Source organism: Mus caroli, chromosome 18 (assembly GCF_900094665.2).
Source record: "Mus caroli chromosome 18, CAROLI_EIJ_v1.1, whole genome shotgun sequence".
In the NCBI taxonomy this organism is placed as follows: domain Eukaryota; kingdom Metazoa; phylum Chordata; class Mammalia; order Rodentia; family Muridae; genus Mus; species Mus caroli.
In genome coordinates, this window is record NC_034587.1 from 8,735,868 (window position 1) to 8,758,549 (window position 22,682).

Genomic DNA, 22,682 nt, shown 5'->3' on the forward strand with positions numbered 1-22,682 from the left:
CTACTGTTGAGAGTCAGGTTTAGCAGATGGAGTCCTGTATCTGAGTCCTTAGGTGTCCTTAACAGTAAAGAAAAGGCCTACGGCTACTGTTGAGAGTCAGGGGAAGCAGATTGGCATCCTTATGTAAGCAGAATGACAATGAAAATTGAACACTGGAGTGACAGGACAGTCGCTGAGTCAGATGCTCGGACTGGAAAGCCTGTGTCAGCAGTGTCGGGGGTGATAACTGAATTAAATTTGAGGCCTCCCGCTTAAGGAAACACCCCTAGTGCTGTCATTGTTCCTCTGCAGTGTTTCTAGTGAACACTGCATGTACACGTGTGCATGGTACACGGTGTGCATGGAGCCTTTGTGTCATACAGCAGCTCATGTGAATATAAAGACACTATCCAAGTCATTTGTTAAGACACAGTCGAGGGGCCTGAGCTTCAGTGGTGCGGATATCCACAGCCTTGGTTTCATCACAGTGCTTCTGCGCTCTGATGCAAACAGGAAATGTGGGGGCAAGGAGTGGACTTAAAGCCAGTATACTTCTGTGCAAGCCCAAGGCTGAGTTTGCCCTCCTAGTATCCCTTTAAAAGTCCAGTGTTGTGTGTGTGTCTGCAATCCCAGCTCTGGGCAGAAAACAGGAGGGTCCCAGGGCCTCACTGGCCAGCTAGTCTAGCTGAATCCGTGAGCTTCAGGTTTATAGGGAGAGAGACCTTGTCTCAAGAACTAAGGTGGAGAGCAATAGAGGAAGACATAGAGGCATGGACTTCTGGCTTCCACATGCATGCACATGTACATCCCACATGTATATAGTCATGAACACATGCACATACACAACAGGATACAGTAGAGAGATAAACCACCTTCCACTGCCGAGAGAAGGGCAGTGAAAAAAAGAAACCCTTTTCTGGCTGCTTGGGCGACTGAGGAAGAGACAAGTGGTCAACTTTTGTTGTTTGGTTCTGTTAGGGGGGGCAAACAAATGGTTTCAAGTATAAGTTTAGGGGTTATCACTATGTTGAATGTATGATGCTCCTTAATTTAAAGACTGTTAGCCACATGTGCCACACATTGAGAATCCCAACATTTGTGAGTCTAAGGCAGAAAGTTCATGAGTTCAAGACCAGCCTACACTACATATCAAGACTCTGGCTTACAAACAAGAATATTCCTATTCTACCACCAGCGGCAGGAAATGTTTTTCACATGGAATTGTATATGCTCCATGGAGGTCTTAGTGACCTTTATCCTTTTACAGAGAGAAGTGACTTCCCTTGGTCCCCTGGTTAGGCAATAGATGCACTTAGAGTCTGACCCATGGGCTGATTTTGTTGTCCCAGCAAGAAAGCAGAATGTCATACACTGATTCCCTGGCAGTTCCTTGCTGTGTCTCACCCTCCTGAGCAACACTAATGACAACAAGAAGGAAGGAAGGAAGGGCTTGGAGAGGCTGTGGCTCAGTTGTTGGATATGTGTGAGTCCTGGGTCCAAGTCATTACTGTGACAAATAAGAAAGCAAATAAGGTTGCTGGTTTGGTTTGTATTTTTGTTTTTGTTTGTTTGTTTGTTTGTTTTTGGGAAATAAGTTTTTAACTTGTTTTTCTGGAAAGTATTTATTGAGTTGTTTACTTTAATCAGTATCTTAATTCATTTAGTAGAGGTAAATTCAATTGTGCTTTCATTTCCTAAATGTTCCCTTCCTTTCTCACAGTTGATGCAGCAATTGTATAACGAATGTACCCTTGTGCATGCTGACCTCAGCGAGTATAACATGTTGTGGCATGCTGGGAAGGTGAGTGGCACACTTAGTTAATACTCAGGTTACGTTTCCTGACGGAGGCTATTGAGTGTAGACACACCAGTCTGTGCTTTTTGTTCACTAGGTCTGGTTGATTGACGTCAGTCAGTCTGTAGAGCCAACCCATCCTCATGGCCTGGAGTTCTTATTCCGTGACTGTAGGAATGTTTCACAGGTAGGTGTGCAAAGCAATGTTTTTTAAAGGACCTAACAAGTCCAAATATTTTCCTCCTAAGAGAACCATAATTGTAGAAATTTAAGGAAGGGATACCAGCTCCCTTACAGAGAAGGAGATAAAGGAGACATTTTCGGAATTCATTCATAGACTGGAGTCTATGACTCACATGGCCTGTTTCTAAGTGACTCTGGCTTTGGTTTGGCTCCTGCTGTTTACACAGTGAGTCGACTTAAAGCGTGCATAGTGCATAAACCAAAGGTAGAACATGGTAAGCCTGCTGCTTCCTACCACATTGCTCTATGAGACAGAGGAGCAGTGCCTGCTCACTCTCATTTCCCATTTCTAAGGGAAAGGACGCCCTAGCAGCAGAACCAAGTAAGAGAGCAACTTTGTACTGGAGGTAGCCTGTGGGCTGCTTGAAAATGATAATTCATGGGATTTAGTGAATATAGCATCTGTCCGTATGATGCCGTGCCAGAGTAATTGTACACAGGCACCATGTTTATAAGTGAAGAGGGGAAACCAGGAGGCAGAGCAGGTACTAAAGCTGGACAATATCAAGTAGAATGTGGGCCTGTTAACTGAAGGCCTGCACAATGGTGGAGTTGCCTGGTGCCTTGTGCATGCTGGTCTGTGGGAACTTTGCCCGTGTCTCTGATGGTTTGCATGCCGTTGCTAGTTCTTCCAGAAAGGAGGAGTAACGGAAGCCCTTAATGAGCGGGAGCTGTTCAATGTTGTTTCTGGCCTGAACATCTCGGCAGACAATGAAGCGGATTTCTTAGCTGAGGTGAGTGAGTCGTGCACAGCTCTCTGTCCTGTCGCTGCTGCAGGGGAGCTGCCCGGAGCTCAGGTCTCACCTCACACCCTCCAGCTTCTCTACACACACTGAAAGGCTCGTTCACAGAGGTGACACTTTGCTTTAAATGAGTAATAGAAGACTCCCAGCACTCAGGAGGCAGAGACAGGCAGATCTCTGAGTTTTAGGGCAGCATGGGTCTACATGGTGTATTCCCTGCCAGGGGTCTAAAAAGAAAGGATGGGTCACAACACATTCCCGCTTAGCTTTAGTTCTCCAGTCTCAAGAATGAGGAAGTTGACTGAGGAACACTCTGGGTGATGTCAGAACAGGAACTCACAGAACCCACCTGCTAGAAGTAGCCACAAACAGAGAGTACTTCATTGTAGTACTGAGCTACGGGAACAAAGGCAGAAAGCCAGATCCTTCAGAGATCTCTTGATACTCAGGATTGGGCAAAAGCTAAAAGGTAAAAGCAACAGCTGGCTGTGGTGGCACACATTTAATCCCAGAGGCGGGTGGAGCTCTGTGAGCTTGAGGCCAGCCTGATCTACATAGAGAGTTGCAGGCCATCCAGGTCTACATAGAGAGAGGATGTCTTTTAAGAAAGACATTTCCCCAGTGTTTTACCCACACTGCAGAGGGTAGTTAGCGTCTATTCTGAAATTCTCATGTGAACCTTGAGCTTGGCCAAGCTCTGGGGGAGCCTAAGAGCAGGCAGGAAGTACAGAGAGCTGTGGCTCAGTCAGGTGGGGTGGACACTGTGGACGGGGAGCTTTATGGAGGACATCACAAAACTGATGAGGTTCTAGTATTGACCTTGGTAATATCATCAAGTGAAAGCAAATTATGCTCTTGCCTCTCTCTTGCCTCTTGCCCCTTGCTCCCCCTCTCTCCCTGTTCCCTTTTCCCCTTTCTCTGCCTCTGCTATCTTCTTAACCACCTCCTTACCCCAATTCCCTAAATAAACTCTATTCTATACTGAAAAGCAAAGCAAAGAAAAGCAAACAAGTAGATGTGCACACCTGTCACATGCAGACAGGGTATGGGGAGAGGAAGGTGAGAGAGATTCTGATTCAAGGCCAGCATCATTAGTAATCGCCAGAGGTTAGAGAGGAAAAATGCCACTTTGGTCAGATATGTTCATAAAAAGCCAAAATTTGACTAAGGATTCCATGCTTGGTCTGTAGATAGAAGCTTTGGAGAAGATGAATGAAGATCACGTTCAGAAGAATGGGAGGAAAGCAGCCTCGTTTCTGAAAGATGATGGAAGCCCACCTGTGCTGTCTGCGGACTAGTACAGTGGTGACGGATGGCAGCTGCCATAGCCAACGAGTGTAGGTGACCTGACATACCAAAGCAGGAGTGGACAGTGCTGCTTCTGGGCTTCTCACTTGTGACCCACGTGCCAGATGTGCAATTTTTAACTCGGCATTGGAAGAATAAAATGTCACTACCTCTCATCTTACAAAAAGGATAATATAATTCTTTAACAGGTACAGATGTGTAGCCACAGGAGTCTGGATTTTATACAACTCATGATCTGAAGTGTCTAGATGAGGATTTTCACATAGGCAGTGTTTCCAAATGTGGGAGGTGGGGACTGAGGTGTTTGCAGGGGAGGCTCGATGGCTGAGCTGTGCTCCATTCCGCTCGCCTCCTGCTTTCCCTTGCATCTTTGGGTGGATGTTACTGTTTTAAATTAGCCCTTCCTAGCTGTTTGACCGTGAGCCTGGAGACCCCAGTGGGTATTAGAAATGGGCATTTGGCCTCAGTGGATGGTGGAAATGGACATAAGCAGGGGACCTTCTATTGGTACATCGTAGATGTGCGGAATTCTACATTTCCATCTCATAGCCAGGAGAGGTGACAGGTTTCTGAAAGATAAAAGGATTTCTTAACTACATTTTAAAACTTAACTTTCAGGTTTTCTTCATTTAGGTTAAGTGGTTGGTTATTTACATTTATAGTGAGAATACAAAGTATCTGGAAGGGCAGAATGTAAGAATGGGATCTGCTACATTTTAAGAAGGCAATGAAACATTTCAGTTTACATTTCCCCAAAATTGTTCACATACTGATTACTAATCATTTGGAGAGAACTAGAACAAAGTAACGAGCTGTTGAGTAAGTGGAAGACAAAGCCTGAACAGCTCAAGTACTGAGTTAACCAGCTAACTCGGCTGTCGGGCCTCTGCCAGTCTTCACACTGGCTGGACTCTGCCTGAAAAGGTGAGCCTTGTTCTGAAAACCAGTGCTTGCTTGCTCTCACCTCATTACCCCAGTTCCGGGAGTCACATTGGATCCACTAAACAGCTTCACTTTCTGTCTGGTTATAAAAAGTAAATGTAATTTATATTTGAAAATTTTTAACATTATTTTAAATTGCCAAATATGTTCTTTCTAGACTATTTATTTTTGTTTCTGTTCTACTGCTTCAATTGTATTTCAGAGGAGTGTGAATTTAGGTGGCTCATCTCACTTATGTTTGCTGCTCCACACAAAGATTTAAATGATGAGAAATTATTGGCTGGACACAAATTGCAGAAAAGTCATTAGAAACAATCATTTAAAACTTTGTTTGCTTTCTTGACATATTCTTTCTCAAACCATTGCTTGGAGTGTGCTATGAACTTGCCTTTCAAGAAATTAAAAATGAAGAGATCATTTTAGAATTGGTTCATTGTGTGGTTAATTCTTAGTCCTTATTTTAATGTCCTGGCACCAAGACACCCTTTCTATAGCAAAGTAAGCAGTGCAGTTTTTTTTTTTTTTTTTGGTTTGTTTTTCAAGACAGGGTTTCTCTGTGTAGCCCTGGCTGTCCTGGAACTCACTTTGTAGACCAGGCTTTTTTTTTTTTTTTTTTTTGGTTTGTTTTTCAAGACAGGGTTTCTCTGTGTAGCCCTGGCTGTCCTGGAACTCACTTTGTAGACCAGGCTGGCCTCGAACTCAGAAATCCACCTGCCTCTGCCTCCCAAGTGCTGGGATTAAAGGCATACACCACCACGCCCAGCAGCAGTGCAGTTTTAAACACACACACACACAATTTTTGTTTTGAGTTTTACAAGTATCCCCCCCCCCCCCTTTTGTGAGGTCAGGACATTTTTCACATAGCTGGATATTGTAGGAGATACTAGTTTGATAAGTAATCCAGTAAAATATGTATATAATAGGAATACTTTGTCTTATTTTATTATTGACTGTGAAGATGTATGCATGTATGTTAGTTACCGAGCTGGAGAGATGACAGCGGTTAAGAGCACTGACTGCTCTTCCAGAGGTCCTGAGTCCAATTCCCAGCAACCACATGGTGGCTCACAACCATCTGTAATAGGATCTGATGCCCTCTTCTGGTGTGTCTGAAGACAGCAACAGTGTACTCATATAAAATAAGTAAATAAATCCTTTTAAAAAAATGTTACCAATGCAAGGGTGATTGGAGAAAATTTCTGTTTCAATAAGATAATTCATTACTAGTTTCCATGATATAAGAATCAGATACCAGTACTTAGGAGGTAGAGGCAGACAGATCTCTGTAAGTTTGAGGCCAGTCTAGTATATATAATGAATTCCAGGTCAGCCAAGGGTATGTAGACTGTCTCCAAAACAATTACAACAACAAAAAGTTGAAAGTTAAAACTCTGGATTATGCTTGCACACACCTTTAATCCTGGTAGAGGCATGGAGTGAGGCAGGAGGATTGCTTCAAGTTTGAGGCCAGCCTTAGATTCTGCCTAAAAAAAAAAAAAAACAAAACAAAATGGATGGACAAAGCAGACTGAAATCGGGCAGCTGATGGGGAGATGTTAAGTAAGGCTGACTCCCTTAGAAGATAGAAACTGTAGTAGTTTGGATGTGAACCCCCCCCCCCCCACATCCCAGGCATGCTTGCATGCTTGGTCCCCAGTTGGTGGGACTGTTTGGGAAGGATTAGGAGGTATGGCCATGTTGGAGGAGGTGTGGCGCTAGACCATCAGAAGGGAATCCTGCCTGCACATTAAAGTCCCAAGCATTGGTAACACTTGAGAAATACTGGAGATGTCATTCATCTGATTATAGTTTCAAGCCTGAGTTTGTGGAGGTATATATTTTTCTATTCGACTCTTGTAGGATCTAAATTAAAATTTACTAAGTATTTGAGATTTGGGGCTGGTGAGATGGCTCAGTTGTTAAAGGCACTTGCCACCAAGTTCATGATCTGAGTTTGATCTCTAGTAGGATTCACATGGCAGAGTGAGAAAAGACTCTCATGAGAAACAAACTGGCCAGATGGATTAGTCATCCGAAGGCTGACTGGGACTGAAGAGTCTACTTTCAAAGTGGTCTCATTTATCTATGGGAGAGAAAGTTTCACCCATGCTGTCTCAGGGTGATGGGACTCGGCATGTACAGGAGGAAAGTACACTATTTATTGAATACATACTTTACACAGCACAGAGACTGAAGTTAAACTCTGGATTGTTCTTGCACATACTTTTAATCCTGGCAGAGGCTGGCAGATATTCTCTGAAAACAAAAGATAATCTGAGTTGTTGGACAAAGGCCACTGTGGTGATCTAGAGCAAATGGCCCACAAAGGCTCAAGTTTGAATATTTGGCCCACAGTCTGGGAAGGATTAGGTAGTGTGGCGTTGAAGGAGGTATGCCACTGTGGGTTGGCTTGGGTCTGGGTGTAAAAGCTCTCAGCTACTGCTCCAGCATCATACATCATGCATCTGCTTCCTGCCATGATGATCATGGACTAATCCTCCCAATGAAATGGTTCCTGTTCTGGGTTGCCTAGGTCATTGTCTCTTTACGGTAACCAAGACAGCCAGTGAGTCTGTGAGGAAAAGGAGATTAGGCAAGAGGTTCAATCATGGCCATATGACTAGGAAGAGAAAGGTTAGTTCAACAGATTTCTTTCAGCTGTGGTTCAGGAAGGATGCCCCCTTCCCCCATGCTGGGGGTTCATCTCTCTTCTAGGAAGGTTACAAGTGTTTCTTGCAGCTGTTGCTAAGCAGCTTTCTCAGGACGCCAGGACAGGTGGCATATTTGAGAGTGGCTGAGAGCTGCCTGCCAGCTATGGGCAGGAGGCTCAGTCTTGGGAAGGAATGCCAGAAGCTACACTCATAGTCTCAGCAACATGACTGCCCAAGTGTGAGCTGAATAGACATCGATAGATGGGTTGACATGAATGGGACAGATGCTTTATCACTGATGAAGTTCCCAGAAAGAGGCTGGACCTTCCAGTGTCCCCATCCAGTTTGTGACAACCGATGAACTGGATGGGATGTCTGTGACTGTGCAGAGATGGCGATGCTGCAGACCCAGAGCCTACTTACAGTCCATCTTTAGCCCCCTAAATAGCCATCCTTCAGCACTTCAGTGTCAGACCTAACATCCTGTGAGTAACATACAACCTTTTGGAATGTACTGCTTCAACAAAACCTTAGCTTCTACCAAAACCTAAGGATGGCATCAGCTAGCATCTGAGGCCCATAGAAGGGGCTTCTTCTCTGTTCCTTTGATCTACCTACCTAATGTTTCCATCAGTGTATTTTTAAAGTGTCTTAATTCATGATTTTCTTTGTTATCAATACAAAACTGCAATGAGACTGATTCCACGTTAGTACATGAATCTGAGGTAAGCTACAACTGTGTTCCTGGGCCATGCTTACTCCTTTGGTTCCAGAGGAAACTGTCTCATCCCTTTGAAGTTAGAGTTGTTTTTCATTTTTTAAAAATATGAATGTCACTTATACTCTGAAATTGCATTTTATCATGTACTATACTGTTGGTTCATAGGTCAGCCTTGTGCAACTTAGAAGTCCCTGCTCCCCAGGACTGCCATGGTCATAAGTCTCAGAAAGTACAGAAAGTGCACTGCCTTGGATGCTGGCTACCATGGTAACTGTGATAATGCAGCTACCACTCCTTCATTCTCCTCATCCTGACCTGTCTTTCCGGAGGACTTATTCCTTTTAAATCCATTATCCTCATATGTTAACACACACACATCACCTGGCCTGAGGCAGTTGCTACCCATATATTCATTGCTGTTTGAAGCATCATGCTAGTACTTGGCATACTCAGCTATACTGCGGATGCATGAAAGCTTGACTATAACTGTGTGACTCAAAGGCTTTTACAAAAAGGAAATGCACCAGGGTACATATGACAGAGAATCAATTTTTGTTCTTGCTAACTGTCCCAGAAGAGAAAACAAGAGCAGGACGTGAGTTCTCTGTTTGTAAATATAGGGGCTGGAGGACTTTCAGGTGAGTTTGTTATAGACAAGCACAAAAGGTTGTCTTTGTAGACATTTACCTTCATCCTGTCAAGAGCCTCTGCTGGGTTCAAAAATTAATTTTCTTTTTTACAAAGGTTTAATTTTACTATTTTTATTTATGGGTTTGCCACAATTAGTGCAGAAGACAGAGTCAGCTGACCCCCTACAGCTATATTTACAAGCATTTGTAAGTCACCCAGTATAGGTGCTGGGAATTGAGCTTGGGTTCCTCAAAAGAGCAAGTACTTTTCTGTTGCTTTGACCCCCAGGAATTAATTTAGCCTACAGTAGATGAATAGGAAGAAGGCATACAAATTTATATGTGTTTTACATGGCACAGGAGCGTGAAAGGAAATGAAGTCCCTAAAAGGCAATTAAGAATTTGTTACTGGGCTTGACAGGTGGCTCAGTGGTTGAGAGGTGCTGAGTTCAAAAAGCTAGAGAGATGGCTAAGTGGTTAAGAGGCCCAGAGTTCAGTTCCCAGCAAACACATGATGCTCACAACCATGTGTAATGGGATCTGATGCTCTCTTCTGGCATGCATGTTGGTGTACATGCAGGTAGAGCATATATGTAAAACATATAAGTTTTTTAAAAAGGCAAAACAAACAAAAAACTTATGGGGACTGGAGAGAGGGCTCAGCAGTTAAGAGCACTGACTGCTCTTCCAGAGGTCCTGAGTTCAATTCCGAGCAACCACATGGAGGCTCACAGCCATCTGTAATGGGATCTAATGCCCTCTTCTGGTGTGTCTGAAGGTGGCTACAGTGTACTCATGAATAACATAAATAATTCTTAAAAAAAAAAAAAAAAGAGGTAAAAGAGGTCCTGAGTTCAATCCCCAGCAACGACATGATAGCTAACAACCATCTATAATGTGATGTGATGCCCTCTTCTGTTATGCAGGTGTATATGCAGATAGAGCACTCATATACAAATAAATAAATAAATAAATCTTTTTTTTTTTAAGAAAAAGGAATTTGTTAATAAGCTAGGCATCGTGGCATACACCTTTATCCCAGGACTCAGGAGGCAAACAAAGGTAGGTTGACCTCTGAATTCAACACCAGCCTGGTCTACAGATTGAGTTCCAGGACAACCAGGGGTTGCACAGAGAAACCTATGTCAACATAATAACAAACCAACCCACCAAACAATCCAAGAGTCTGTTACCAATATACTGAATTGGACAAGAATAGTATGCCATGAAGAAACAACCAGATAATGTGGGAAGACAAACGATGAAGGGGTTTTCTTAGGGGTGGGGTGATATTATTTTAATGTCTGAGAGGATTGGAAAGATGTCTCCGAGGTTGAGTTTTCCTGTTCTTCGAGAGGACCTGAGAGCAGTTCACAGCACAGGCATTTGACAGCTCACACCTGCCTGTAACTTTAGCTCCAGGGAGACCCAGCAACCCTCTTCTGGCCTCTGGAGCACCAGTACTCATGTGCATATATGTCCACACAGGTACAAGCATACACATAATTAACAATAATAAAATAATATTGTTTAGACAGGGTCTCACCAGGTAGCTATGGCTGACCTCAAATCCAACAATTAATAAAATAAAATATGATAGCTTTGTGCAGTGGCAGTATTATTGCCAATGGGGTTTATCCAAAGCGAGATTATTGTTAATTGAAAACTTTTTCCAAAATAAAATATGAATGAGTTAATTTCCTAAGGTCCATTTAGAATTCTTGTGGTCTTGACTTCCCTGCACTGAGAGTAAGGGTGCTGTTTTACTTCTAGCAGAGACTGCCTGTCTTCTGCATGAAATTGTATCTCTAGGGTTTAAGAACTAACACTAGAAGTTAGAGGTTCCTGCAGCACAGTGGAAGAGTACCAGTCTAGCACATGCATAGAGACAAAAGGACCAGAAACGGCAGAAAATCCTACCTTAATAGTCAGGATTTAACTTCTTATAAGCTTGACCCCGAGACATAGGACATCCAACCCAGTCATTAGAGCCTAACCCCCAAAGACTTATGGTATCTTATCCCAAATGGCCAGTTTCACAAAGGACAAGTGGGGCTGTAAAACTTAGCAGAACAGTGAGATGCTCGCTTGTCTAGACAGACACAGATCCTGCACAAATGACACAGAAGATAACTAAGGAACTACAGCCTTAGTGTCTTTTCCTGTTAGTGTAACAAAATGATCCTACAAAAGCAACTTTAAGAAGGGTTATCTCAGTAGTTCATGGTACGATCTGTCATTTCGAGGAAGCCATGTTGGGGAAATCATGGCTGTTGTGTCCGGCCAACAGATCACAGCCTGGGTTCTAGCCTGGAAAGGCATTTTGGAAACCTGGAGGAGAAGAGGGGCTAGGCGAGAAAGAAATGCAGCTAAGACAGGCAGATTCTGATCAAAGCTCAATTTTACTGTTCCACACGCAGTTATGAAGCAGGGGAAGGGGGCCCAATTCCCGCCAAATAATCTCGGGGTCCAGTAGCAGGGTGACCACGTGTATGGCTCCAAACAGCAAAGCAGCAGGTTCCAGCAGTGGGCGTGGCAGAACGATTGAGCGGGAAGCTCCACCCCCGAGCAAGCTGGTTTCAGGCTGGGGGAGGGGAGACTACACATGGCAACCGGAGTTTGTGTTTTGTTCTTTTTGTTTTGATTTTTGGTTTTTCGAGACAGGGTTTTTTTGTTTGTTTGTTTGGTTGGTTGGTTGGTTTTTGGTTTTTCGAGACGGGGGCAACTGGAGTTTGAAGCAGATGGTCGTGTTACATCTACAGAAGTGAGCAGAGAATGTAGATAAGCCAGTGCTCAGGGAACAGTCCACAGCTTACAAGAGTATAGGGTCCCACACAAGGAGTGGTACCAGCCATCATGGTTGAGTCTTAATTAACATAATGAAGATAATCCCCCATAGATGTGCCAGGAAGCCTATCAAAGGTGATCCTAGATTCTGTCAAGTTAATAACACTATCACATTACAGTTCACTGAGGGAGATGAAGGCAGGAGCTAGAGCAGACGCCTTGGAAGAAAGCTGCTTCCTGGCTTGCCCCTGAAGGCTTCCTCAGCCTGCTTTCTTTTTTTTTTTTTTTTTTTTTTGTTTTTCGAGACAGGGTTTCTCTGTGTAGTCGTGGCTGTCCTGGAACTCACTCTGTACCCCAGGCCGGCCTCGAACTCAGAAATCCGCCTGCCTCTGCCTCCCGAGTGCTGGGATTAAAGGCGTGCGCCACCACGCCCGGCTTCAGCCTGCTTTCTTATAGCACCCAAAATCACAAGCCCAGGAATGGCACCACCCACAGTGGGCTAAGTCATCCTAGATCGAGATGCCAAAGCTTTTAAATTCAGCCTCCATTTTTTTTTTCTTTCTTTCTTTTTTTTTTTTTTTTTTGAGACAGGGTTTCTCTGTATAGCCCTGGCTGTCCTGGAACTCACTCTGTAGACGAGGCTGGCCTTGAACTCAGAAATCCATCTGCCTCTGCCTCCCAAGTGCTGGGATTAAAGGTGTACGCCACCACGCCCAGCTTCAGGCTCCATTTTAGAGAACCTGACCAAGTTTAATCTTGGGTAGACTAGCAGGCTGGTATCTAGCATTAGTTTCCAAGTTGCCCCCCAACAGAACCTGAGCCTAGCTCCAGTCTCTAGGCTAATCCCCAACAAGAGCAGAGTTTCCAGGTTACACCCTTAACAAGACCAGTGTCTCCTGGTTATTCCCCCAACAAACCTGTACCCCAGGTTACAAGCCCACCCATTGCCTAATGACCACCAATGCAGAGGGGAACAGAAGTTAAGTTTATGATATAACTCCCAGCACCAGCCAATTATATTAAAGTTCACAGGAGCTTTCCAGTTAGATGCTTGCACACATAATCCCTGCTAGCTTACAGCGTTGGGGGGCACCACTGAGCTAGCTCGAATAGAATAAAGACCCTGCTGTGAGTTGTATCAGATTGGTTCCTGTGTGTGTTTTGGGGGATCACTAACATTTCTCTGGCACAACAAGATCAATTATCAGTCAAGAGTGTGCACCACATGCTTGTCCTCAGGCCAATCTTGTAGGGACATTTTTCCAATTGAGGTTCCCTCTTCCAAAATGTGTCAAATTGACATAAAACTAGCCAGCACACCTTCCTAGAATTACAGAGGGCTACCATGCCCACCTGGCATTTACATGGGTGGAGATCTAGACTCCAGACCTCATGCTTGCACAGGGAGTGCTTCAACTGCTGAACCATCTGTCCAGCCCTGCAGGATTTTCTTTAATAAATATTTCCCGTGTCTGTTCTGGTATGCTAAATACTTTTACCCTCATGCCCTCAGCTTGGCACACTGTTTCCAGCACTGCAGCTGAGAACAAGACAAATGAGTTGAGGGTGGTCCTGGATTTGTTTTCATTAAAAAGGACACTGGGCTAACATGGTGCAGTTTAAACTCTTTCCATCTAGACTGAAAATGACACACTTCCGGTTAAAAAATGCAAACAATACTAAAAATGAGAAAGAGAAACCCAAATCACCCCAGAGTCCAAGACAACCACCTTATCTATTCCTCATCATACTTTGTATATACACAACTCTGCAGAGACACTTGCATTGGGATCCAGAACATCTCAGTACGGCGGGTCAGAAAGCAGGGGCACACGTTCAAAGCTTGCTAGGAAGAGTTCGTAATATACAGGGACTAGATACAGGTGTACATGAGGCAAAGTGGGAAGATGGGGAGTAGTAAGAGGGTAAGGAAGGAAACGCTACTGCTAGGATCAAGTTTGTCTTTCCTGGAGACTGACAGGAAGCTTCAACACAATTGAAAGAACACAAAAGCCCAGCAGATGATGTGTGTTTCCTTTCCCAGCATTCCAAGCAAGGGGGTTAAGCACAGCAAGCGAGCTAGGCTTGCTTAGGGCAGGAATTTCTTAACCTCTACCCTCAGCCCCAAACCCCCATCCCTGAACATCTTTTTCTACCTCACTGTCAAGGATCCAGCTTCTGCCTGAAGCCCCCTCAGTGGGAGGGCAACTCCTCCGGACAGCTGGAGGCAATGCTGGGCTCTATCTCCCACATAGGCTTTTTTGTGTAGTTTTGCTTTTTGAGACAGGGTTTTTCTGTGTAGCCCTGGCTGTCCTAGAACTCACTCTGTAAATCAAGCTGGCCTTGAACTCAAAGATCTGCCTGCCTCTGCCTCCCTGAGTGCTGGGATTAAAGGTTTGCACCACAACCACCCTGCAACAAATATATTTCTAAAATTAGCTCCTCTTATATTATCAATGCTCATTTTCTAACCAAAGGGAATTTAGAAAGTTCAAAGAAGAAAACAGAGGTCATCCAAACAGCAGTTAAGCAGTGAGAAGCTCTCTAGGAACTATGGCAAATGGTCCTTTAGTCATCTGTCATGTAGTCTGACAAAGACTAGGCAACAAAAGTCAAAACAGAGACAGCAACAGGAAAGGCTGTGTGCTACTTCTAGGTTCTAGGAAGTGTAAGAAGCACCGGCTAGGATCCTTGGACAAGCATGCACAGCTGCCTATCTCACAGGCCAGAGCTTCTGAGCTCTGGAAAACACAGGTGTAAAATACTGAAGAGAAGGAGCCACCCAGCCAGCGAACCATCAGGGCAGGAAGTGCTCCAATCCTTGGCTGAGCTGCCTGAGGGCTGCTACTCAGTCTGCCTCCCCAGGAATCTGAGCTCACTTCTTCCCATGGAGGACTCCCCCCTAGAGCCCCCATAGAAAGCCTGGTGCTAGCAAGCTCAGAAGCTCAGCTGACTCTGAACCCCATTTTCTGTTGTTTTGTAGCTGTTGTTTTTGTTTTTGTTTTTAAAAACTACAGCTCAATGTGTTTTGGTTAGTTCTTCACATTCTTTCTTATCTTTCCTGTTCTGCTCAACCCCTCCCCTTGCTTATCGCCGTCAAAACAGCACAGCTCTGATATAGCAGAGGAGTAGCTAGTGTCCAGCACTCACGTCACCCTCCTAACGTCCTGGCTGCCTTGGGTCTCTTCCAGCCCCTTCATGAGAGGTAAAAGGAGTTCACAGTGAATGCAGCTAGGATTTTAATTTGCTAACTCTTGTTCTATATTCCAAAGACTTTAAGCTTTCAGAAGGAACAAACGTTGTTGAGCAGTCTTGGAATCCCAGTTCTTGGGAGGTGAGTGCTACAGTGCCTGCCTAAATGCATACCCTCTTCTGGCTTCCAAACTCACCTGCACTCACGTGGACATACCCACCAACACACATGTGCGCGCGCCCACTACCAAACTTAAAAAAGAAAACAAATAAATCTGTAAAAGAAAGTGAAATAAGAAAAAAAGGGCCGGGTGGTGGTGGCACACGCCTTTAATCCCAGCACTTGGGAGGCAGAGGCAGGTGGACTTCTGAGTTTGAGGCCAGTCTGGTCTACAGAGTGAGTTCCAGGACAGCCAGGGCTACACAGAGAAACTCTGTCTCGAAAAAATCAAAAAAAGAAAAAAAGGTATTTGCCTATGTAGACAGCCCTCTGGAAAAACAGAAATTCATGTCAGGCCAGAAGAGGGCGCCACAGAAAGGCACCGCTCCTCAAACTCAGGTCATCATACTGGGTAGTAGATGCCTTACTTACAGAGCCATCTCGCTGGACCAGGGCTATTTCTTCTAGGCCTCTCTGGCTTGTATATGGCCACTTGACTGGCTGGGAATTTAATGCCCTAATCTCTCTTCATTTTCTTCTTTAAATAAAGGCACCAGTCACATTAGTTTAGGGACCCCTCTGATGACTTCAGTTTACCTTTAAAGCTTCAAGCACATTCTGAGATATTGGGGGTTAAAATTTCAACACGTAATCTCTAGGGGAGGGGCAAAATTTAGTCCCTAACATCCTGGCAGATCACAGCACTTGCCTACTGGTATGGCTGAGGCAGACTGCTCAAAACTCAGTTTCTGGGGCTAGACAGGGAATTCCTCGAGAAACGTTGCTGCCTGGCGTGAGGGAGGGTCCTGAGGTGAACACAGAAATCAATCTTCGCCTCGCAGGTCTTCTCTGCTGCACGCTTACAGTCAGCCTCCTGACTCATCTCTGACTAATCGGACAGAGGAAGGGACCCTGGGTGTCGGCAAATATGTCACCATTGGTAAGCAAGTTAGAAACCAGGCTGGCCACCCAGCAGCCGGCAGGCGTCGGGGTCACGTGACTCACCCTCCCCTCCTGGAAGGGGCGTGTCTTCTGGTGGGACCCTCCCCCGCCCACGGATGCGCGGACGGCCGGGTCACGTGGAGCACGGGGCGGGGCCTAGGACAGCGGCGAGCGGCGGCCGGGATCGCGGACTGCAACCTCTGCGGAAGAGCTGTGCGGGTCCCAGCCATGGGCGGCGAGGACTACTACCTGGAGCTGTGCGAGCGGCCGGTGCAGTTCGAGAAGGCGAACCCGGTTAACTGCGTGTTCTTCGACGAGGCCAACAAGCAGGTGAGCGGCGGCCGCGGCGAGGGCCCGGCGCCCAGACGCCTTAGCGTCGCCGCACCCTCGCCGAGAGTGCCCGGTGTACTGTACCGGGGCAGAGACGAGTGTGCAAGCGCATGGGAGGTGCCAGTGTGCGAGCTGGCTTTCAGACGCCCAGTCTTAGTGTCTGGCCTGCCCTTGCACCGTCTTAAAATTCGTTCAAGCACCCATCTATGAGCATGCCCTGTTAGTTTGTACCGTACCAATCGAGGATGTGGTACGGGAGACGTGATCCTTGAAAGACGAGTCTAGGTCCTTAGAAAGTCTGACCATTAACGGTGTCTCTTTTCCTCAGGTTTTTGCTGTTCGGTCGGGTGGAGCTACAGGAGTGGTCGTTAAAGGCCCAGATGATAGGAATCCCATCTCTTTTAGGTAATTTGCGCTTTCAGAGTAATAAACACATGTAAACACCGGCGGTTTTCTAACTCAGAAAGTTGAATCGTTTTGTATCGCCTCCTCTAAGCGGCCTGACGTGTCAGTAGGACAGAGCAGTGGACATTTGCTGGTGCAGTTTGGGCACAGCACAAATGTCAAGAGTGAAATATGGGTAGCAGTTCAAGTGGGAACCGAAGATCTCCTAGGGCACCCACTTCCTGGTTCTTGAAGTTATTGAGTCCGTGCGCTCATTTCTGCAGAGCTGGGCCTGGAGACACATTTACTCATTTATCCCAGCTCTTCTAGAGTTTTTGCTGGGTGGTGGAAAATCCAGTGTTCTCGTGTAATGGAGAAAAATCCGGGCTTCCACTGAGTTTAAGTGACAGACTGGCTTTCTGGTTGACAGCATGATTGACAATAGCAGTCCCTTTCATTTTCACAAGTCCCTCAACAGGCCTATCCCAGCCCTCTGCAGAGCTAAGTAGCAAATAGCTCCCAGGTTAGTGGTGGTGTAACAAGACCCTGTTTCCAATATATATATATACATACATACATACATATATATATATATATATATATATACATACATATATATATATATACATATATATAATAAAAATAAATAAAAATTGCATTTAATATGTGTCAGCTGTTTGAAGCTTACTTCAAGAAAACAGCCAACTTTGTTTTCTTTTCCTTTGCCATTTTCTTCCTTCTTTCTTTATTTTTTTGAGACAGGGTTTCTCAGTGTAGCCCTGGCTGTCAGGTAACTCATTCTGTAGACCATGCTGGCCTCGAACTCAAAGATCCTCCTACCTCTGACTCAAAAGTGCTGGGATTAAAGGAGTGAGCCACCACTGCCTGGCTTTTCTTTTGTTGGCCCTTACTCAGCACACACTGAAAGCAGTAGACAAGGGAAGGCTTTGAATTAGCCCAGACTCCTTTGGGGAATTCATTTTTAACTGGAGAGAAGAGATAGTCTATGCTAAAGCTCTGTTCAGAGTGTGGGAGCACTTAAGGGGTACAGCTTTGACCTCAGTAATAATAATGGGGTTGAGCAAGGCTTCAAGGTGGGAAGAGAGAGGTTTCTGGTTGGAGGCCAGCCCTGGATAACATCAGGAGCATAGGCATGGTGTTGTGGGGGGCTCTTGGTCACATTATTTGTGTAGGGAGGAAAACAGGGAAGGTGAGCTAGCAGGACCTCCCTTGAACATTATATGTTCTATGGGATTGGAAATCCTATATGTCTGCATTCTGGAGGCTGGGTTGTTGGGAACAGAGATAGTAAGGACACTGAGTAGTTCAGCTACGTGTTGCCCAAAGCCACAGGGCTCTGAGATGCAAACTGCCTTCCTTTGGACATCTGATAGAGGCATGACAGAGGTTAGTGGGTGAGATGCCCTGTGAGACTAAAAAAAACCAAAACCAAAACAAACAAACAAACAAAAAAAGAGGGGGAACTGCCTATCACAGGCTCCATTTCAGAGATCTGAGGAGCTTGAAGTCTTGGTAGGATACAGCATTTAACTTGTATATGTGTGCCACGTTTTTATTTCCTCCGTGTGTTGTGAGATGCTGTCTCATTGGGACATTGGCATGGCAAGTGATCCTTCAGGGCTGGCTTGTCTCTGCCTTCCCAGTACTGGGATTAGAAGGGAATGCCAGCCACACTGTGAGATTGTTTTTACATAGGCTCATACCCTGGAGATCATACTCAGGTGTCAGCGAGCCAGCTGAGCCCTAACTTTATTTTAAAAACAGCTTTACTAAGTTATAATTGGCTCATAATTAATTGAACAATTACCATGCATTGATATATTGATACACCCAGGAAACTATCGGTACAATTAAGGCAATGCGTGCATCTCTCCCACCAGGTGTCCAGTAGTCCTCAGTGACGTGTGTGACCCTAAATTCTCCAGCCACTTGGCTGTGTCATCTGTCCACCTCACTAGCAAGTTGTTACCTGTAGATTTTGGTCACAGCTTCAGACATGCAATTGTAACATTAGGCTTGGGTCTGCTGCTTCCCAGAGAGTCCTGGCTGCTTCTTGTCAGTGGGGGGAAGAGCTGGAGTTGCGGGCGGTTGCCCTCCTGACGTGCGCTCTCTTCTGCAGGATGGATGACAGAGGAGAAGTGAAGTGTATCAAGTTTTCTTTAGAAAACAAAATCCTGGCTGTGCAGAGGACCTCAAAGGCTGTGGTAAGACAGAGCTTCGAACAGCCCCGGCAAGAGAGAGGTGCTTGGGGGAGGCAGAGGCTGAATTCTGCTTGTTTGCTCACCCTCAGAGGGTCAGTGATGTGGGGCTGCTGAGAGCCTGCAGTATATACTTATGACCTGAAATGGTGAACTTCATCATGACATTTTCATGTTTATTATGTCCCATGGTCATGCTCTGTCCCCATTGCCCTCTCCTGGCTTCTCTCCTGGCTCCCCTCCTCTTTCTTTCTCCCTTTTTTTCTTTTTTTGGTTTTTTGAGACAGGGTTTCTCTGTATAGCCTTGGCTGTCCTGGAACTCCACTTTGTAGACCAGGCTGGCCTTGAACTCAGAAATCCGCCTGCCTCTGCCTCCCAAGTGCTGGGATTAAAGGCGTGCACCTCCACTGCTCTGCTTTCCCTCCTTTTGCTAAGTAGTCCATTTTCTACTCTGATTATTTTTATGTGTATGGATGTTCTGCCCATTGTTTGCCTGTGAACCATGTGTGTGCAGTACCTGAGGAGGCCAGAAGAGGGTATAGGATCCCCTGCAACAGGAACTAGATAGAGGTGGTTGGGTGCTGGCAATTGAATCCAGCTCCTGTGTTCTTAACTGTCGAGACATCTCTCTTGTCTCCATTTTGTTTTTAAGTAATTCGGGTTATCATACATCTTTATGTTGCTTGCTGACTGGCAACATAGATTATGGGAGGTATATTTTGATTACTTGGTGAATGAATGATGTTTTAGTCACTTCAGCATCTGGTATATCTCCATTGCATGTGGGATTGGGTAGGAACAGGCAGATAGACACAGTTGGGGCAGCTTGCTGGTACTTCATCTCTTGAACATCCTCACCATTGCTTGCTGTGCGGTGGGATGCAGTGGTCCTTAGCCTAGCATGAAGAGGTCCTGGGTTTCTCCTAGCGTCACGTGTCAGTCAGTTACTCCTCCTGGTCACTGTTGTCATCAGCAAAGTAGAGAAGAGGCTGGCGAGGAGAGAGGCAGGGAGAGAGGCTGGTGGGGAGAGAGGCAGGCAGGGAGAGAGGCTGGGAGAGAGGCTGGTGGGGAGAGAGGCAGGCAGGGAGAGAGGCAGGGAGAGAGGCAGGCAGGGAGAAAGGCTGGCAGGGAGAGAGGCAGGCAGGGAGAAAGGCTGGCAGGGAGAGAGGCTGGGAGAGAGGCTGGTGGGGAGAGAGGCAGGGAGAGAGGCTGGCAGGGAGAGAGGCTGGCAGGGAGAGAGGCTGGCAGGGAGAGGCAGAGAGAGAGGCTGGCAGGGAGAGAGGCTGTCGGGGAGAGAGGCTGGCAGGGAGAGAGGCTGACAGGAAGAGAGGCTGGCAGGGAGAGAGGCAGGGAGAGAGGCTGGTGGGGAGAGAGGCTGGCGGGGAGAGAGGCAGGCAGGGTGAGAGGCTGACAGGAAGAGAGGCAGGCAGGGAAAGAAGCTGTCGGGGAGAGAGGCTGGCAGGGAGAGAGGCGGGGAGAGAGGCAGGCTGCTGTGTGTGCTGCTGCTTTAGTTTTGTCGCATTTCCAGGCAGCCTGAGGAGTGTGATGTCACCCATTTGAAGAATGTGTTTCTTCTTTCTTCCCTTCCTTCTTCTCCTTCCCTCCCCTCTCCCTCCTTCCTCCTTTCTCTCTCCTCCTCTTTCTCTCTCTCCATTTCTCTCTCTCTTCTTTTATGGCCTAGGTTGACCTGGAACTTACTACATAGACCAAGTTGGTGTTGAACTTAGAGCAATCCTCCAGTCTCAGCTTCTTGAGTGCTGAAATCCTAGGTGTGAGCTGCCTACTTGGCTTGAAGAATGAGTTTTAAAAGTCTGTTCATGATTTTGTTTTGGACACCAAGGGGGAGTTGGCGACTCCGGCTGTGGTGGCACAGACGAAAGGCAGGAAAGGGCAGGCTTGATAAGCGGGAGGATCGGTTAGCTAGATACTCAACCCACAACAAGGGAGCCTCGCATCCTACCGGTTAAGCATCTAAACCAACCGCCCAGCTAGTGACAACCCCGGGAGGAGCGCTGGCGTCCATCAAATTCTCGGGATTTGAAGATGGCTGCACAGTCAGCGCCAACATTTGTGCTAAAAAGCACTATCAAGATGTCTCTAAATGAGCACTTTATTAATATGCTAAAGAACAAAACAGCCGATGCCAGTGAATATTTGGGCTTTGATGCAGCAGCAGCAGCAGCAGCTAGCCAGTGCCAGAAACAGAAGGCTGGCCCAGCAGATGGAGAATAGACCCTCTGTTCAGGCAGCACTAAAACTTAAGCAGAAGAGCTTAAAGCAGCGCCTGGGTAAGAGTAACATCCAGGCATAGTTAGGCCGACCCATAGGTGCCCTGGCCATGGGAGCACTTGAAGGAAGAGGCCAACCCATAATCCAGAGAGGACCACGTGGGGGACGTGTTACCAGAAACCTGCTTAGGGGTGGGATGCCACTCCGAGGTCAAAACCTGCTCCGAGGTGGACGAGCCTTAGCTTCCTGAATGGGCTTAGGAAGAGGTGGTGTTTGAGGTTGTGGCAGTCCTGGGAGAGGGGGCCCAGGGTGTAGAGCTATGGGTTGTGGCAGAATCGGTGGTAGGGGTCAAGGTATGATAGGTCGGGGAAGAGGCTGTGGTTGTGGCTGAGGAAGAGGTGCCCTCACTTGCCCTGTATTGACCAAGGAGCAGCTGGACAACCATTTGAATGCATACATGTCAAAAACTAAAGGACACCTGAATGCTGAATTGGATGCCTACATGGCACAGACAGATCCTGAAACCAATGATTGAAGCCTGCCTGCCGGCCCACCTGTTAGACTCTTGTTAAGGTCACCACATCTATAAAACAACCTTGAGAAAACATGAGAAGAAACCTGATTGATGCTGGAAGGACCTGTCCCAATAGGCTGTGGACTTACCTGCCACCAGTTGGTACATTTGGTCTGTTCCGTCTACTTTTTGATACTGTGTTATATGAAACCCTATATTCCTTTAAATTTGGTTGAGTTTGTTTTGTTGTTTATCCAGTCACCCAGGCATCTGTTTGACCGGAATGCGTTGGCCTTGTGAGTAGAACAGTTTTCCAGCCTCTGCCTGTCATTTTTATTTTATTTTATTTTTTTTTAAAGATTTATTTATTTATTATATGTAAGTACACTGTAGCTGTCTTCAGATGCACCAGAAGAGGGCGTCAGATCTCATTACAGATGATTGTGAGCCACCATGTGGTCGCTGGGATTTGAACTCAGGACCTTCAGAAGAGCAGTCAGTGCTCTTAATCGCAGAGCCATCTCTCCAGCCAAGAAAAGATTTTTAAGCTCTCCTTTTGGCTTTCTGTCATGCCCAAGAGGCTTCCGCACCTCTCATAGAGAAGAAGCAGCCGTTGGTGTAGCACAAGTGGCAGAAGAGGCGAGAGTGGGTAACTGGTGACCCGCTGACTGCTGGGGAGGCTCGTGTGCTGCTCGTGCTGAAGTGCGGTTCCCTGGGCTCAGCCAGAAGCAGTCTTCCCGGTCAGATCCACTGAACTGGCTTTATTTGACCCTCTTGAAGGTTTAAGGTCAACCACATTTTGTCAGTGTCAGTTTCAGTGCAATCTTGTATTTCTGGTCAATTTTAACAAATTGTTCTCTCAAAAGACCAGTCTGTTCATGAGCTCCAACTGAGTGGTTAGATGGACTTCTCTT

At 46.1% G+C, this 22,682-nt stretch overlaps 2 protein-coding genes and 2 pseudogenes across 2 annotated transcripts in view; all 4 read left to right on the forward strand.

Moving 5' to 3' along the window:
- Riok3 (RIO kinase 3) overlaps positions 1–4,259 on the forward strand; it is a 25,607-nt gene extending 21,348 nt beyond the window's left edge. Inside the window, exons 10-13 of the mRNA XM_021150613.2 lie at positions 1,700–1,780; positions 1,872–1,961; positions 2,644–2,751; positions 3,951–4,259. Coding sequence (XP_021006272.1) covers positions 1,700–1,780; positions 1,872–1,961; positions 2,644–2,751; positions 3,951–4,058 — 387 coding nt within the window. The 3' untranslated portion in view covers positions 4,059–4,259. The remainder of the gene's footprint in view (positions 1–1,699; positions 1,781–1,871; positions 1,962–2,643; positions 2,752–3,950) is intronic.
- A 6,350-nt stretch (positions 4,260–10,609) lies between these two features.
- Positions 10,610–10,765, forward strand: LOC115029933 (annotated as a pseudogene).
- A 5,104-nt stretch (positions 10,766–15,869) lies between these two features.
- Positions 15,870–22,682, forward strand: part of Rmc1 (regulator of MON1-CCZ1) — a 22,841-nt gene continuing 16,028 nt past the window's right edge. The window contains exons 1-3 of the mRNA XM_021150654.2: positions 15,870–16,422; positions 16,751–16,827; positions 18,947–19,031. Coding sequence (XP_021006313.1) covers positions 16,321–16,422; positions 16,751–16,827; positions 18,947–19,031 — 264 coding nt within the window. The 5' untranslated portion in view covers positions 15,870–16,320. The remainder of the gene's footprint in view (positions 16,423–16,750; positions 16,828–18,946; positions 19,032–22,682) is intronic.
- LOC110284772 lies at positions 21,069–21,859 on the forward strand (annotated as a pseudogene).